Source organism: Mesoplodon bidens, assembly GCF_964165515.1.
Source record: "Mesoplodon bidens genome assembly, chromosome: 3".
Classification (NCBI taxonomy): Eukaryota; Metazoa; Chordata; class Mammalia; order Artiodactyla; family Ziphiidae; genus Mesoplodon; species Mesoplodon bidens.
The window spans coordinates 35,741,864-35,755,285 of NC_138178.1; the positions used below are offsets into that span (position 1 = coordinate 35,741,864).

At 39.1% G+C, this 13,422-nt stretch overlaps 1 protein-coding gene and 1 pseudogene across 2 annotated transcripts in view; one reads left to right on the plus strand and one right to left on the minus strand.

Moving 5' to 3' along the window:
• The window catches only part of BTBD1 (BTB domain containing 1), a 47,281-nt gene that overhangs the window by 13,903 nt on the left and 19,956 nt on the right, over nucleotides 1-13,422 (plus strand). Inside the window, exons 3-4 of the mRNA XM_081227340.1 lie at nucleotides 1,507-1,612; nucleotides 9,180-9,377. Coding sequence (XP_081083466.1) covers nucleotides 1,507-1,612; nucleotides 9,180-9,377 — 304 coding nt within the window. The remainder of the gene's footprint in view (nucleotides 1-1,506; nucleotides 1,613-9,179; nucleotides 9,378-13,422) is intronic.
• LOC308613700 (heterogeneous nuclear ribonucleoprotein A1-like) lies at nucleotides 4,855-7,565 on the minus strand (annotated as a pseudogene). The gene has a single exon. The product of its transcript is annotated as a heterogeneous nuclear ribonucleoprotein A1-like (transcript).

Genomic DNA, 13,422 nt, shown 5'->3' on the forward strand with positions numbered 1-13,422 from the left:
CGAAAAATTGTTTTTCCTAGAGTAAAATATCAATTTTTGCGTGAACACTAACTCACCTATAAAAACTGAGTTGGCCAGTTAAAATATCTGCTGAAATTAGAATTTCTAAAATGTACTATTTTTCATATTTTAAAAATACAAAAACTATGATCCCAGACTGGATCCCATGCTAGAAGGAACAGTGTTACAAAAAGCATTATTGGGCCAATTGAAAAAACTGAAATACAGACAGTAGACTTCTGTTTTGTCCATGCTATTAAATGTAAACAGAGCTGACCCTAGGCCAGAAGGAAAATTGGTCATTGGCACACCTATCATCATATCTCCTTTTTCAGTGTTATGTTTTTTTTAAAATTTCATTTCTCCTTTTTCAGTGTTACAGTTTTTTTTTTAAATTTCAATTGAATTTGAACGCCCCCATTTTTAAACTTGTTTTTTGAATTATAATATGCATCCTGATAAAGCACATATTGTAAGTTTGACTTCTGACTTCTTAAAGCCTAGATTAGCTTTGCTAAAATCATACAGTATACAGTTGATCCTTGAACAACACGGGTTTGAACTTTGTGGGTCCACTTATATGTGTAATTTTTTCAATAGTAAATATTATAGCACTACATGATTAGTGGTTGGTTGAATCCAAGGATATGGAGGAACCTCGGATACAAAGGGCCAACTATAAGTTATATGTGGATTTTGACTGCACAGAGGGTCAGTGCCCCTAACCCCCAAGTTGTTCAAGGGTCAGCTGTATACTCTTTTGCTCAATATATACAGTACCTTCTTTTGCTTACCATTAAGTTTGTGGGATTCCTTCATATTGTTATGTGTAGTTGTAGATCGTTCATTCTCATTATTGTGTAATATTCCATCACGTGAATTTACTTATTTGCTCCTCTGTTGTCAGGCCTAGTTTTTGCTTAGGTTCCCAGAACTTTCATGCTGTAAAATTCTTGTACTTTATTCTCTTCCCCCAATCAAAATAGGAAATGGAAAAAAAAAAATCTGATCTGTTGGTACTGGTATGCTTGACAATTGATATTACCGTTTAGTGAAAAGATCTTAAGACTTGGACTTAAGTACTGGCTTTGGAGCATAACTAGCTAGATGTTACTAGGCAAGTCAGTGTACCTCTCTGAGCCTCTGTTTCCTCATCTGGATAATGGGATAATGTCTGCCTTATCTAACCTAGAGTGTTTCATTAAGGATAAAAGAAGTGATATATAATAAGGCAATGCATATATAGGCATATGAAAATAAAAATAACAGGGTTGTTAGTGGTAATATGAATTAATTGTTATCTCAGGAGGGCATTTGTGCTTTTAGCTTTTATTTCTGATTGTGGAATGAGAAGTTTTAAGCACATATAGACATTATAATTGTATTTTAAGTATGTGTTTTTATATAATGAGCAATTATAATTGTTTACAGTATTAGCTTTGAATATGTACAGCCTGAAGGTAAAATAACTATGAAAATAAAATAACTAGCTTTTTATATGTTTAGGCTCGATTATTTGATGAACCTCAGCTTGCTAGTCTTTGTCTAGACACAATAGACAAAAGCACAATGGATGCAATAAGTGCAGAAGGGTTTACTGATATTGATATAGGTAAGTTCACTGTGAATTAAAATGTTACCTTTTAAGTACAGTAATGCCTTACTAGTCAGCCTTGTTGGCAGACAAGCTGTTTTTTTTTTTGTTTTTTTTTTTTTTTTTTTTTTTTTTTAAATATAAATTTATTTATTTTTATTTTTGGCTGCATTGGGTCTTTGTTGCTGCGCGCGGGCTTTCTCTAGTTGCAGCGAGCAGGGGCTACTCTTCATTGTGGTGCACAGGCTTCTCATTGCAGTGGCTTCTCTTGTTGCAGAGCACGGGCTCCAGTAGTTGTGGCACGCAGGCTCAGTAGTTGTGGCACGTGGACTCAGTAGTTGTGGTGCACGGGCTTAGTTGCTCCACGGCATGTGGGATCCTCCCGGACCAGGGCTCGAACCCATGTCCCCTGCATTGGCAGGCGGACTCTTAACCATTGCGCCACCAGGGAAGCCCAGACAAGCTGTTTTTAAATTAGTGGGTTTTCCAAGTGATTTAGGTCTACCTCTTTAAGAGTTTTGCTTTCTTTATTTTGCTGAAGTATTCCTAAAAGTCTTAACTACCTCACTGCCTTTTAAAAGATGTCAAATCAAACAAATATTCATTGAATGCTCACCATATGCACAGCATTATACTAGGGTCCTGTAAGAAAAACAAAGAAGGGTAAGATGTGGATTTTCTTAAGGAAACTATAATTGAAGAATCGGGGAACAAATATGTGAAAATTAAGATTTAAGACATTAAATAGAAGAGATGACATACGGCAAAATGTGACTTTCGCCTTTTCTGAACTAGATACATAGAAAATAATTACTGTGCAAATCCAGAACATGAAGAGAGCACCTCACATTGGAGTGTTAGGAAAATCTTGACCCAGATAGTTCTGACATGGGCCTTAGAGAATGGACAGCATTTGGTTAATGAAGAGGGGAGGGCATTAGAGGCAAGTGGAACCGCACGAAGAAATGTGTGTAGAGGAAGGGCAGTGCAAGGCAGATGAAAGCCAGCTTGTGGAGGACAGTGCAGTGACAGGCTGAGGAGTTTGAATTTTGTCGTGTAGGAGAGCAGAGAGAGCTGATCCAGGCTTATGACTTAAAATATGATCACCATCCTGAACCCATAATATCTATCTTTAATCTTATCTTCTTCTGGGCTCCAAATTTATATACCCAACTATTTACTTGACATCTTCATTTAGAGATTTTATAGGCATTTCCAACCACACAGCTAAAAGAGAGCCATTGATTTCCCCCAACTCCCTGTTAAATCTTTTTGTTCCTTTCCAATTTTTTCCTCATTCTTCCCTAATGGCACCACCATGCACAACTAAAAACCTAAAAACCTAGAAGTTATTCTTGATTACTCTCTTTCTTTCATACCCCACATGCAGTTTATCAGCACATGCTCTCTGCTCTCCACTCAAAATGTATCCTGGGGGAATTTACTGGCAGTCCAGTTGTTAGGACTTGGTGCTTCCACTGCCGGGGCCCAGGTTCAATCCCTGGTCGGGGAACTAAGATCCTGCAAGCAGCACAGCACAGCCAAAAAAAACCACCAAAGGTATCCTGAATCTGACCATTTCTTACCATATCCATTGCTCCCACCTAGTCGAAGCCACTGTTCTTTCACCTGGATAACCTCTGTGGTCTCCTGTTGTCTCCCTGCTTCCACTCACCCTTGCTTTCATACTGCCTATTCTCTACACAGCAGCAGATCGTATCACATCCTTGCTTCCAGTGTCTTCCCACTGCAGTTAGAATAAAATTCTAACTCCTTATAAAACTTACAAGATCCTATGTGATCAAGCCTTATATTAGTCAGGGTAGGCTAGGCTTGGCTGTGGTAACAAATAGACCCCAGAATGCAAGCTCAACACATTTGCACAAATAAACCCCCAAAATGCACACTGCTCCAACACAATAGAAAATTTTTTCACACTCACGCAGCAGTCCAAGGCAGTGTTCCCGGCCAGTGAGTGGCTCTCTTCCATCTTGTGGCTCTGCCATTTCCTACAGCCTGCTTATTATCTGTATCTTGCTAGCAGTTGGGAAAACGCCTGGGCAAGGAAAATACCCACATCTTAAAAGCTTTGACCTTGAAATGGCACCCTCATTTTGCCTCTTATTTCATTGGACAGAATTCAGTCACCAGATGCCACCTAACTTAAGGGGAGGCTAGAGGGTGCAGACTACTCACATCCCAGGAAGAAGAGAAAACAGAATGTTTGTGAAGAGCTGGCAGTAACTACCTGCCTCCTTCTGTATCTGACCTTGTCTCCTACCATTCTGCTTCTCATTCACTATGTTCCATATCCACTGGCCACAGTTATTTCAGTGTTTTTGAGCCTTTGTATTTTCTATTCCTTCTGATTGGAATCCTTTTCCCCGTGAATCTTTGTATGGCTACCTCCTTTTAATCATTCAGATCTCAGGTTAAACAAGACCTGAGACGGGCCATCTCACACCTACGTAAAGTACCACATTCCCCTAAACAATCCCTGTTCTGTTACTCTGATTTATTTTTCTCATAATATGTATCACTCTCTGAAAATCTTATCTTGGTCTTTGTCTGAATATGTATATATTGATTGTCTACCTCCTCCTTCTAGATTGTACACTACTTAAAGGCAGAGACTTGGTCTTGTTTACCACTGTATCTCCAGCACTGAAAGTAGTAGAACATAGTATGTGTTCAGTTAATATTTGTTGACCAACTGGGCCGACTGGCTATGTCTAGAATGTTGCCTTTCCTTCCCACCTTGGCTAGTTCTCACTCAGTCTTAATGTCTTGGCTCAAATTATAACTCTTTCTTAAGAACTGCTACCCTCCCCTCTTCCATGAAATTTAATATATTCCTGTTTCGATAACGTCCCTTTCTTAGTTTGCCTGTCTGCTGCCCATTACCTTGGGAAGGATTTGTGCTCTTCTTGCATTATCCTGAAGGGCAGGGACTAGATTTGGTCCCCCCCCCAAGCACCTGCACGTTGTGTGCTATTGAATTTTTGTTGAGTTACTGGATGTTTGAGAGCCCTAAGCACTGCCCACGTTGGTAATGAAACATTGCTTAATCCTAGTTTCCTTCCCTTTAAGGAGCTATCAAGTGCTCCACTTCAGTCTGCTGTCATTTGAAATAATACTGCCTGCATCTGGGTGACTCACTCTGAGAAGTTGTTTTGTAAATAGCTCCTCCATTAGGCATGCCATTGGATCCTGGGAATCTTTTTTTTGAGGGTATTAAAATTGTTTATTTATTACACATGATAATGGATGATACACAAGCTTTATTCCCATCTATATCTGGTACCATAATCCAATTGAGATATATTGCATAGGATGCGCCAACAATTATATATTAATAATCAAAAAACTCCATGACTTTGCTTGGGGGACCCTTTGCACAGTGAACTCCAGGTCACAACGCAATAACTGTCAGTTCAACTACACCAAGGTTTCGGAAGACAATAGCTTCTCCACCAGAGCAGGTTGTAAATAAATTTTGAATGGAACCTGGCATCACCCTGAAGGAATACTAACTTCACACTGTTGGGGTAGTTTACCAAAATGGCTTCAGAGTAGACTAACTTTACACAGCACATTTAAAAAAAAGACACATTTATTCAGCGTCATGATCAGACTATTACATTTAGCAATCAACAGCATGGGTGCAAAAAAAAAAATCTACATGAAAACCCTTTGTTGGAATGCTTTACACTTTCCACAGAACAGAAACTAAAATAACCTGTTATACAATTAGTCACAAATACAGTCCTCGAGTTTTTTTGCCCATACACATGAGTATTGTCTAAAACATGTCTTCTTTGTAGCAGGTAGGCCCTGCCACCACTGTGCTTGGCTGAGTTCACAAATCTGTTGTAACCTGTAGCTTCCCTGCCACTTCTCTGGCTCTCCTCTCCTGCTAAGCTTTGTTTCCTGGCAGTAATCAAAACCTCTGCCACTGCCATAGCTACTGCTGCTGCTGGAACCACCATAGCCACCTTGGTTTCGGGGTTTGGCACAGTATTGGCCTCCACCACCATAGGGGCCAGAACTTCTGCCTCCAAAGTTTCCTCCTTTCATGGGTCCAAATTTGAAGATTGATTGTTGTAACTGCCAAAATCATTGTAGCTTCCACCACCTCCAAAATTGCTTCCATCATTACCAAATCCATTATAGCCATCCCCACTGCCACCACCACCACAGCTGCCACCAAAGCCAGCTCGACCGCTGAAGTTTCCTCCACGACCAAAGCTGTCATTCCCACCAAAACCCCCTCCACTACCACCACCAGAGTTTCCAGAACCACTTCAACTTCTTTGGTTGGGTGAGGCACTAGCCATCTCTTGCTTAGATAGGGCTTTCCTTACTTCACAGTTGTGGCCATTCACATTGTGGTATTTCTGAATGACAGTCTTGTCTACGGAGTCATGGTCATCAAAGGTTACGAAAGCAAAGCCTCTCTTTTTGCCACTGCCTCGATCAGTCGTGATTTCAGTCGCTTCAATTTTCCCATACTGTTCAAAATAATCTCTTAGATGATGTTCTTCAGTGTCTTCTTTAATGCCACCAACAAAAATCTTTTTCACCTGGTTAAGTGGGCATCAGGTCTTTGAGAATCTTCTCTTGAGATGGCCCTCTTTGGTTCCACAACTCTTCCGTCCGCCTTTGTGGCCTTGCATGCATGGCCGCATCCACCTCCTCCACAGTGGCATACGTGACAAACCTGAAGCCTCTGGAGTGCTTGGTTCTTGGATCCCTCATTACCACACAGTCTGTGAGCGCTCCCCGCTGCTCACGATGGCTCCTCAGGCTCTCATCGGTTGTTTCAAAGCTCAAACCTCCGATGAAGAGCTTCCGCAGCTGTTCAGGCTCTTTGGGTGACTCTGACTTAGACATGACGGCAGTGGAGGGTGGGGAGACGTCAACGATGCTTACTTGGCGGCATTCACGGGCAGAAAGGAGTAATCTACCGAACGTATCTCCCTGGGAATCTTGAAGTAGGTACCTTGCACGGGATGAAAACACTATAAATATTTGTTGATTTGATTTGCAGTGTTTGTATTAAAACCCAGTATTGTATGATGTTTATAAATATAATCCTGTGTGTTTTTATGATCTTTATTAGGCTCTCAGCTGTCATTTCTTATTATAACACATCTATCAATAGAGGACCTATGTGTTTTCACCTCCTAGTTTGTCACAAATGTACTTGTTAAAAAATGGGAATGAAAGAGAATTCTAGGATCTGAAAGAAAGACCTGGCTTTAGGAGCTTTTTTTTCATAGCTGTTTTAGATTCTGGGGATGCTTTTTCTCCTCTGGCATTTGAATATATGCTCCAGAGGGATATGCTTACCTTTTTCCAAGTAGAGAGATACTGTTTCTGTCTTGTAGGTTTTTGCCAAAGGAAGAAGATAATATGTCACATTGATAGAACAGAATTAATTTACATTATGCCAGGGACAGTATAATGTGCTTGTTTTTTAGCTTTTAAGTTTCTATGTTTACCTTTACTGAAGTTTTTAGCATACAAGGTAGAGAAATGTAGGTTCAAAGTTGTCTGCTTTTCTATTGAATGATTAAATATTATGGTCATGGTACATTCCTAATCCTACAAGTATTGAGGTATGTTGACTTACATTCATTTATCTTTGAAAAGGTTTCCTGGGACCTTAGTTTATACTCGTCTGCTCAGCTACAAGAGAAGGAAAAAGCTTGATTTTTAAAAAAATTATGTTTAACCTCTTCATTTTTAACGTATTCTTGGGCCCCTTCTGTGTTCTGAGGACTGTGATATCTTTGCTGTAATGATACCTGTGTTTATTATTAAATATTTGGTTCTGGTATGAATGTGTAGACCATTGCATAGTAGAATTTTGTTTTTAATAAATTTTTCTTAGGTGTGTGTTTCTGGGCAATTTAATTATATTTTAATGTTTTCATTGATTTCTGGTCTACTGTAGTTTAAAAATAACTCAGCCTATTTTAATTTTGCCTATGATAAGAGGGAAAAGGATTCTGAGTGAGGGCCTGAGTTACTGTCATGACATTTATACTTGGATGTCAGATAGGGCTTTCAAACTTAATGTGTCCAAAATTAAGCTTCAGATCTCCCCTCTCACCACCCCCCACCCTGCTTCCACGTCGTAGTCTTTCTCATCTCAGTTGATGCCACTGTCATCCCTCCATTGCTTAGACTATACACCTGGGAATTATCCTTTATTCATGCTCTCTATCACCCCCTATATCCAATCTGTTAGGAAATCTCCAGTCTCCTTTCAGAGTATACCCTGAATCTGATCATTTTTCACCACTTCCGCCTGGTCCAGGCCACCATCACCTCTGACCTGGATCAGTGCAAGAGCCTCCTAATTGATCTTGTTTCCACTCTTGCCTCCGTTACTGTCTCTTCTCATCACGGCTGCCAGGGTGGTCGTTTTAGAACATAAAATGTCACAGCTCGGGCTTCCCTGGTGGCGCAGTGGTTGAGAGTCCGCCTGCCGATGCAAGGGACGCGGGTTCGTGTCCCGGTCCGGGAAGATCCCACATGCCGCGGAGCGGCTGGGCCCGTGAGCCATGGCCGCTGAGCCTGCGCGTCCGGAGCCTGTGCTCCGCAACGGGAGAGGCCACAGCAGTGAGAGGCCTGCATACCGCAAAAAAAAAAAAAAAAAAAAAAAAAGTCACAGCTCAAAACCCTCCAGGGGTTCCCTTTTTCACTCTAAGTAAAAGCCGAATGATCTACAGGGTGCTGCATGATTGCACCCCGCTTCCCACCATGTTTCTGGCCTCGTCACCTACTAATTTTCCCTCTTGCTCACTCCTCCAGCCACACTGACCTCCTGGCTGTTCCTCAGATATGCCAGGCACACTCTCATGAGAGAGCCTTCGCACTGACCAGTCCTGGAGTACTCTTTCGAGGTGTGTTTGGCCTACTGACCCCACCCCTCTCGACCTCCTTCAGGTCTTAACTCAAGTGAGGCCTATCCAAACTATTCTATTTTAAGCTGCATTTCTGATTCCCCTTACCCTGCTATCTTTTCCTACATTTATTATGTAACACAGTATAATTTACTTATGTTTATTGAATCTGTTTCCCCCATGTAAGCTCCATGAAGGCAAGGAATTTTTAACTTTTTGTTTAATGATGTATCCTCGGTGTCTAGAATAGTGCCTGGCACATTGTGAGTGGTTAATAAGAAATATTTGCTGAATGAATGAATGAATTGTAATCTGTAGACTTTATGAATTTGTTCATTACTGATTGGGAGCCTTTTTCTCTGACTTACTTATTATTCTTGTTCTGAATATTTGAGTTTGCTTGCTGAATGGCATGAATATATAAGGAGATACTGTATCTAAGCTTCCATGTATGGTAAGTAATAAGTTGAATGTTAACCTTATAGTAATTTTTTAAAGAAAACTTTGCTGTTTAATTCCTTTAATTCTTTAATATTTTTAAGTGTAGAGTCTATAGTTTTAAGTATCCTGTTTTTATTGAGATTTGAAAATTTTATATAAGCATGTTTGTCAGTATTTTGTTAAAGAGCAAAATATTACTAATTTGACATATTTTTGTATTTTACCTGTAGACACACTCTGTGCAGTTCTAGAAAGAGACACTCTCAGTATTAGAGAAAGTCGACTTTTTGGAGCTGTTGTACGGTGGGCAGAAGCGGAATGTCAAAGACAACAATTGCCTGTGACTTTTGGAAACAAACAGAAAGTTCTAGGGAAAGCACTGTCCTTGATCCGGTTCCCGCTGATGACCATTGAGGAGTTTGCAGCCGGTAAGGCTGTAACTTGTCCAAAATCTACTTGAAACTATTTTAATGGGCAGTAAGTCTCCCTGTGTGAGAGAGGAAGAGAAGCTGTTTATGTATGTGCATTTGTGTGTATAATTTCATTCAATTCTCCTAATAGCCCTTCAAGATAATATTGTAGGTTATATATTTAAAAATTATATGTATTTTATATCTTTTAAAATATTTTGTATATTATAAATATATAAAAATTATATGGTATTTTATAGGTTTAAGAACTGAACCTGAGAGAGGTTAAGTGCCTTACCTAAAGTTACAATGACAGATCTTTCTGACTCTTCGGGTTGATGCTTCTTAGTTCTATGACCAGTTCTTGTTTCCCATATCAGCACTGAGTATCATCTGCTTTTAAGTCATGGCCAGATTGATTTAAAAGAAAAAAAAATCTCATAATGGTTTAAAACTATATTTCCTTATGTTTATTGGCCATTTGTATTTTTTCTTTTTTTTGAATTTTTAAATTAAATTAAATTTTTTTTATATACAGCAGGTTCTTATTAGTCATCCATTTTATACACATCAGTGTATACATGTCAATCCCAATCACCCAATTCATCCCACCACCACCCCAATCCCCCCGCCGCTTCCCCCCCTTGGTGTCCGTACGTTTGTTCTCTACAACTATGTCTCTATTTCTGCCCTGCAAACCGGTTCATCTGTACCATTTTTCTGAGTTCCACATATATGTGTTAATACACGATATTTGTTTTTCTCTTTCTGACTTACTTCACTCTGTATGGCAGTCTCTAGATCCATCCACGTCTCAACAAGTGACCCAATTTTGTTCCTTTTAATGGCTGAGTAATATTCCATTGTATATATGCACCACCTCTTCTTTATCCATTCATCTGTCGAGGGGCACTTAGGTTGCTTCCATGACCTGGCTATTGTAAATAGTGCTGCAGTGAACATTGGGGCGCATGTGTCTTTTTGACTTATGGTTTTCTCTGGGTATTCGTTCATGACTTTTATTCTTTTGGGGTATTCACATTTTTCTTTTTGATTTATTATATATATTCCAGTATTCTCACAAGTTGTTTTTGTTTTTGCTGGTCAGAATCAATGTTTATTTTTTCTTTTTGTAAACTTTTTAAATTAAAATATACCATGTACGTAATAGAGTGAACAAATAGAGTGAACACACCTGTTTAACCACACATATCAATTTACAGTACATTACCATACCCCACCAGTCTCCATCATGCCCCTCCTAGTCCTTAATCTCCCTTCCAAAGTTGACTGCTTTCTGGCTTCTGTAAATGAGTTTTGTCTGTTTCTAAACTTTGGAAGTCATACATTCAGCATGTGTTCTTTTGTGTGTGGCTTCTTTCTCTTAACATTATGTCTGTTAGATTCATCTGTGTGGTTGTGTGTGGCAGTAGCTCATTCTTTTTCATTGGTGTGTAATCTCTTGAATGGATGTGCCATGATTTCTTTATCCATTTTACTGCTGTTGGACATTTGGGTTGTTTGTTTGGGGCCATTAAGAACATTCTTATACCTCTCACTTGGTGTACATATGTGAACATTTCTGTTGAGCAGGTGGCAGTGCAATTGCAAAGTCATAGAGTATACGTATGTTCAGTGTTGGTAGATCCTACCAAATAGTTGCCCAGTGTAGTTGTAATAGTTCACACTCAACTGCCAAACTAAGAGAGTTAAGAGTTCATTCCAGGGGCTTCCCTGGTGGCGCAGTGGTTGAGAGTCTGCCTGCCGATGCAGGGGACATGGGTTTGTGCCCCAGTCTGGGAAGATCCCACATGCCGCGGGGCGGCTGGCCCGTGAGCCATGGCCGCTGAGCCTGCGCGTCCGGAGCCTGTGCTCCGCAACGGGAGAGGCCACAGCAGTGAGACTCCCGCGTACCGCAAAAAAAAAAAAAAAAAAAAGAGTTCATTCCAGTTGCCTCACATCCTCTCCATTATATGTATATAATCTGACAAAAGACTTGTATCCAGAATATATTATAGATACATATAATGTATATACTTATAGCTAATATCCCAGTCTGTGGATTGTCTTTTCATTATCTTAATGCTGTCTTTTGATAAATAGAAGGTCTTAATTTTTTTTTTTTTTCTTTTGCGGTACGCGGGCCTCTCACTGTTGTGGCCTCCCCCGTTGCAGAGCACAGGCTCCAGACGCACAGGCTCAGCGGCCATGGCTCACGGGCCCAGCCGCTCCACGGCATGTGGGATCTTCCCGGACCAGGGCACGAACCCGTGTCCCCTGCATTGGCAGGCGGACTCTCCACCACTGTGCCACCAGGGAAGCCCAGAAGGTCTTAATTTTAATGAATTAACTTATCAGTCTTTTCCTTTAAGGTGAAGGCTTTTTATGTCTTAAGAAATTTTGCCTGCCTCAGGGTCATGAAGATATTCTCCTAGCTTTTCTTCTAGGAACTTTATTGTTTTACATTTAACTTTTTGGTCTGTAATCCAGTTGGGTTTTTATTTCTTGTGGTTTTTTTTCACACGTGTATGGTGTGAGGTAGAGGTCAAGGTTCATTTTTTTTCCCCACGTGACTATGTATTGAAAACTATCCTTGCCCCCATACACAGCAGTGCTAACTTCGTTGTAAATCAGGTGACTGTATATGAATGAATCTATTTCTGGAATGTTTAGTCTGCTCTACTGTTATATTTGTGTATCCTTGAACCAATTCTGTGGAGTTTTCATTTCTGTAGTTTTAAACTGAATCTTGAAATCTGGTGGTGAAAATCCTCTAGCTTTGTTCTTCTGGATTACCTTGGCTATTCTTGGTCTTTTGTGTTGGTAGTTTCATATACCTAAATGTTTTAATCAACTTGTCAGTTTCCACCAAAAAAAGTCATGGGATTCTGATTGGAATTGCATTGAATCCATAATTGGTGTGGAGATAATTGACATTTTTATAATATTGAGTCTTCCAATCAATGAACATTGATTTAAGTCTTTTTAAAATTTCTCTTAGTAATACTTTGAGTTTTCTGGTAGAGGTCTTGCATATTTTTTGGTAGGTTTATTCCTTATGTATTTTACTTCTTAAATGTTATTACAATGATTAGTTTTTAATTTCCATGTCCTAACTGATTGATTGCCAGTATATAGAAATACAGTTGATTTTTCCTGTATTGACCTTGTATCTAGTGATCTTGCTAAATTTATAAATTCTAATAATTATTTGTAGATCATTGTGCATAGTCTACATGTACAGTCATGTGATCTGCAAACAATAATAATTCTATTTCTTCTTTTCTAATCCTTAGACATTTCTTTTTCTTGCTTTATTGTATGACCTAGGACCTTGAGTGTATTAAGTATGGATAGTGAACATCCTTGCATTATTCTAGTCTTAGGCAGAAAGCTTTCAGTATTTCCCCACAGAGTATGCTTACTGTAAATTTTTTGTAGATACTCTTTATTGGATTAAGGCAGTTTCCATCTATTACTAGTCTTCTAAGGGTTTTATCATGAATTTTACCAAGTGTTTCTCTTCTTTTGAGATAATGATACAGTTTCCCCCTTTGTTCTCTTAGTATAGCTTAATATAGCATTGATTGATTTTCCAAGTTAAAACTTTGGATTCCTTACATAAACCAGACTTGGTTGTCATGCATTATTCTTTTTATATATTACTAGATCCAATTTGCCAGCTTTAAAAAATATTTTTAGGACTACTTCATGAGAGAAATTAGGTTATAATTTTTCCTTTCTTGTAATGAAATTGTCAGATTTTGATTATCAAGGTTATGCTGGTCTCATACAAAAGTTAGGAATATTTCTTTTTTCTGTATTCAAGAGTTTATGTAAAATTAGTGCTATTTTTTGTTAAATGCTTAGGGGAATTCACCAGTGAAGCCGTCTGGATCTAGTGTTTTCTTTGTGGAAGGTTTTTAATTAGAGATTCAATTTCTTGAGTAGAGTAGGACTTTTCAGATTTTCTCTTTCTTTTTGTAACAGTTTCATCTAGACCTTTAATTTGTTAACATGAATTTCATAACATCCTTTTATTATCTCTGTTTGTGAAATCTAA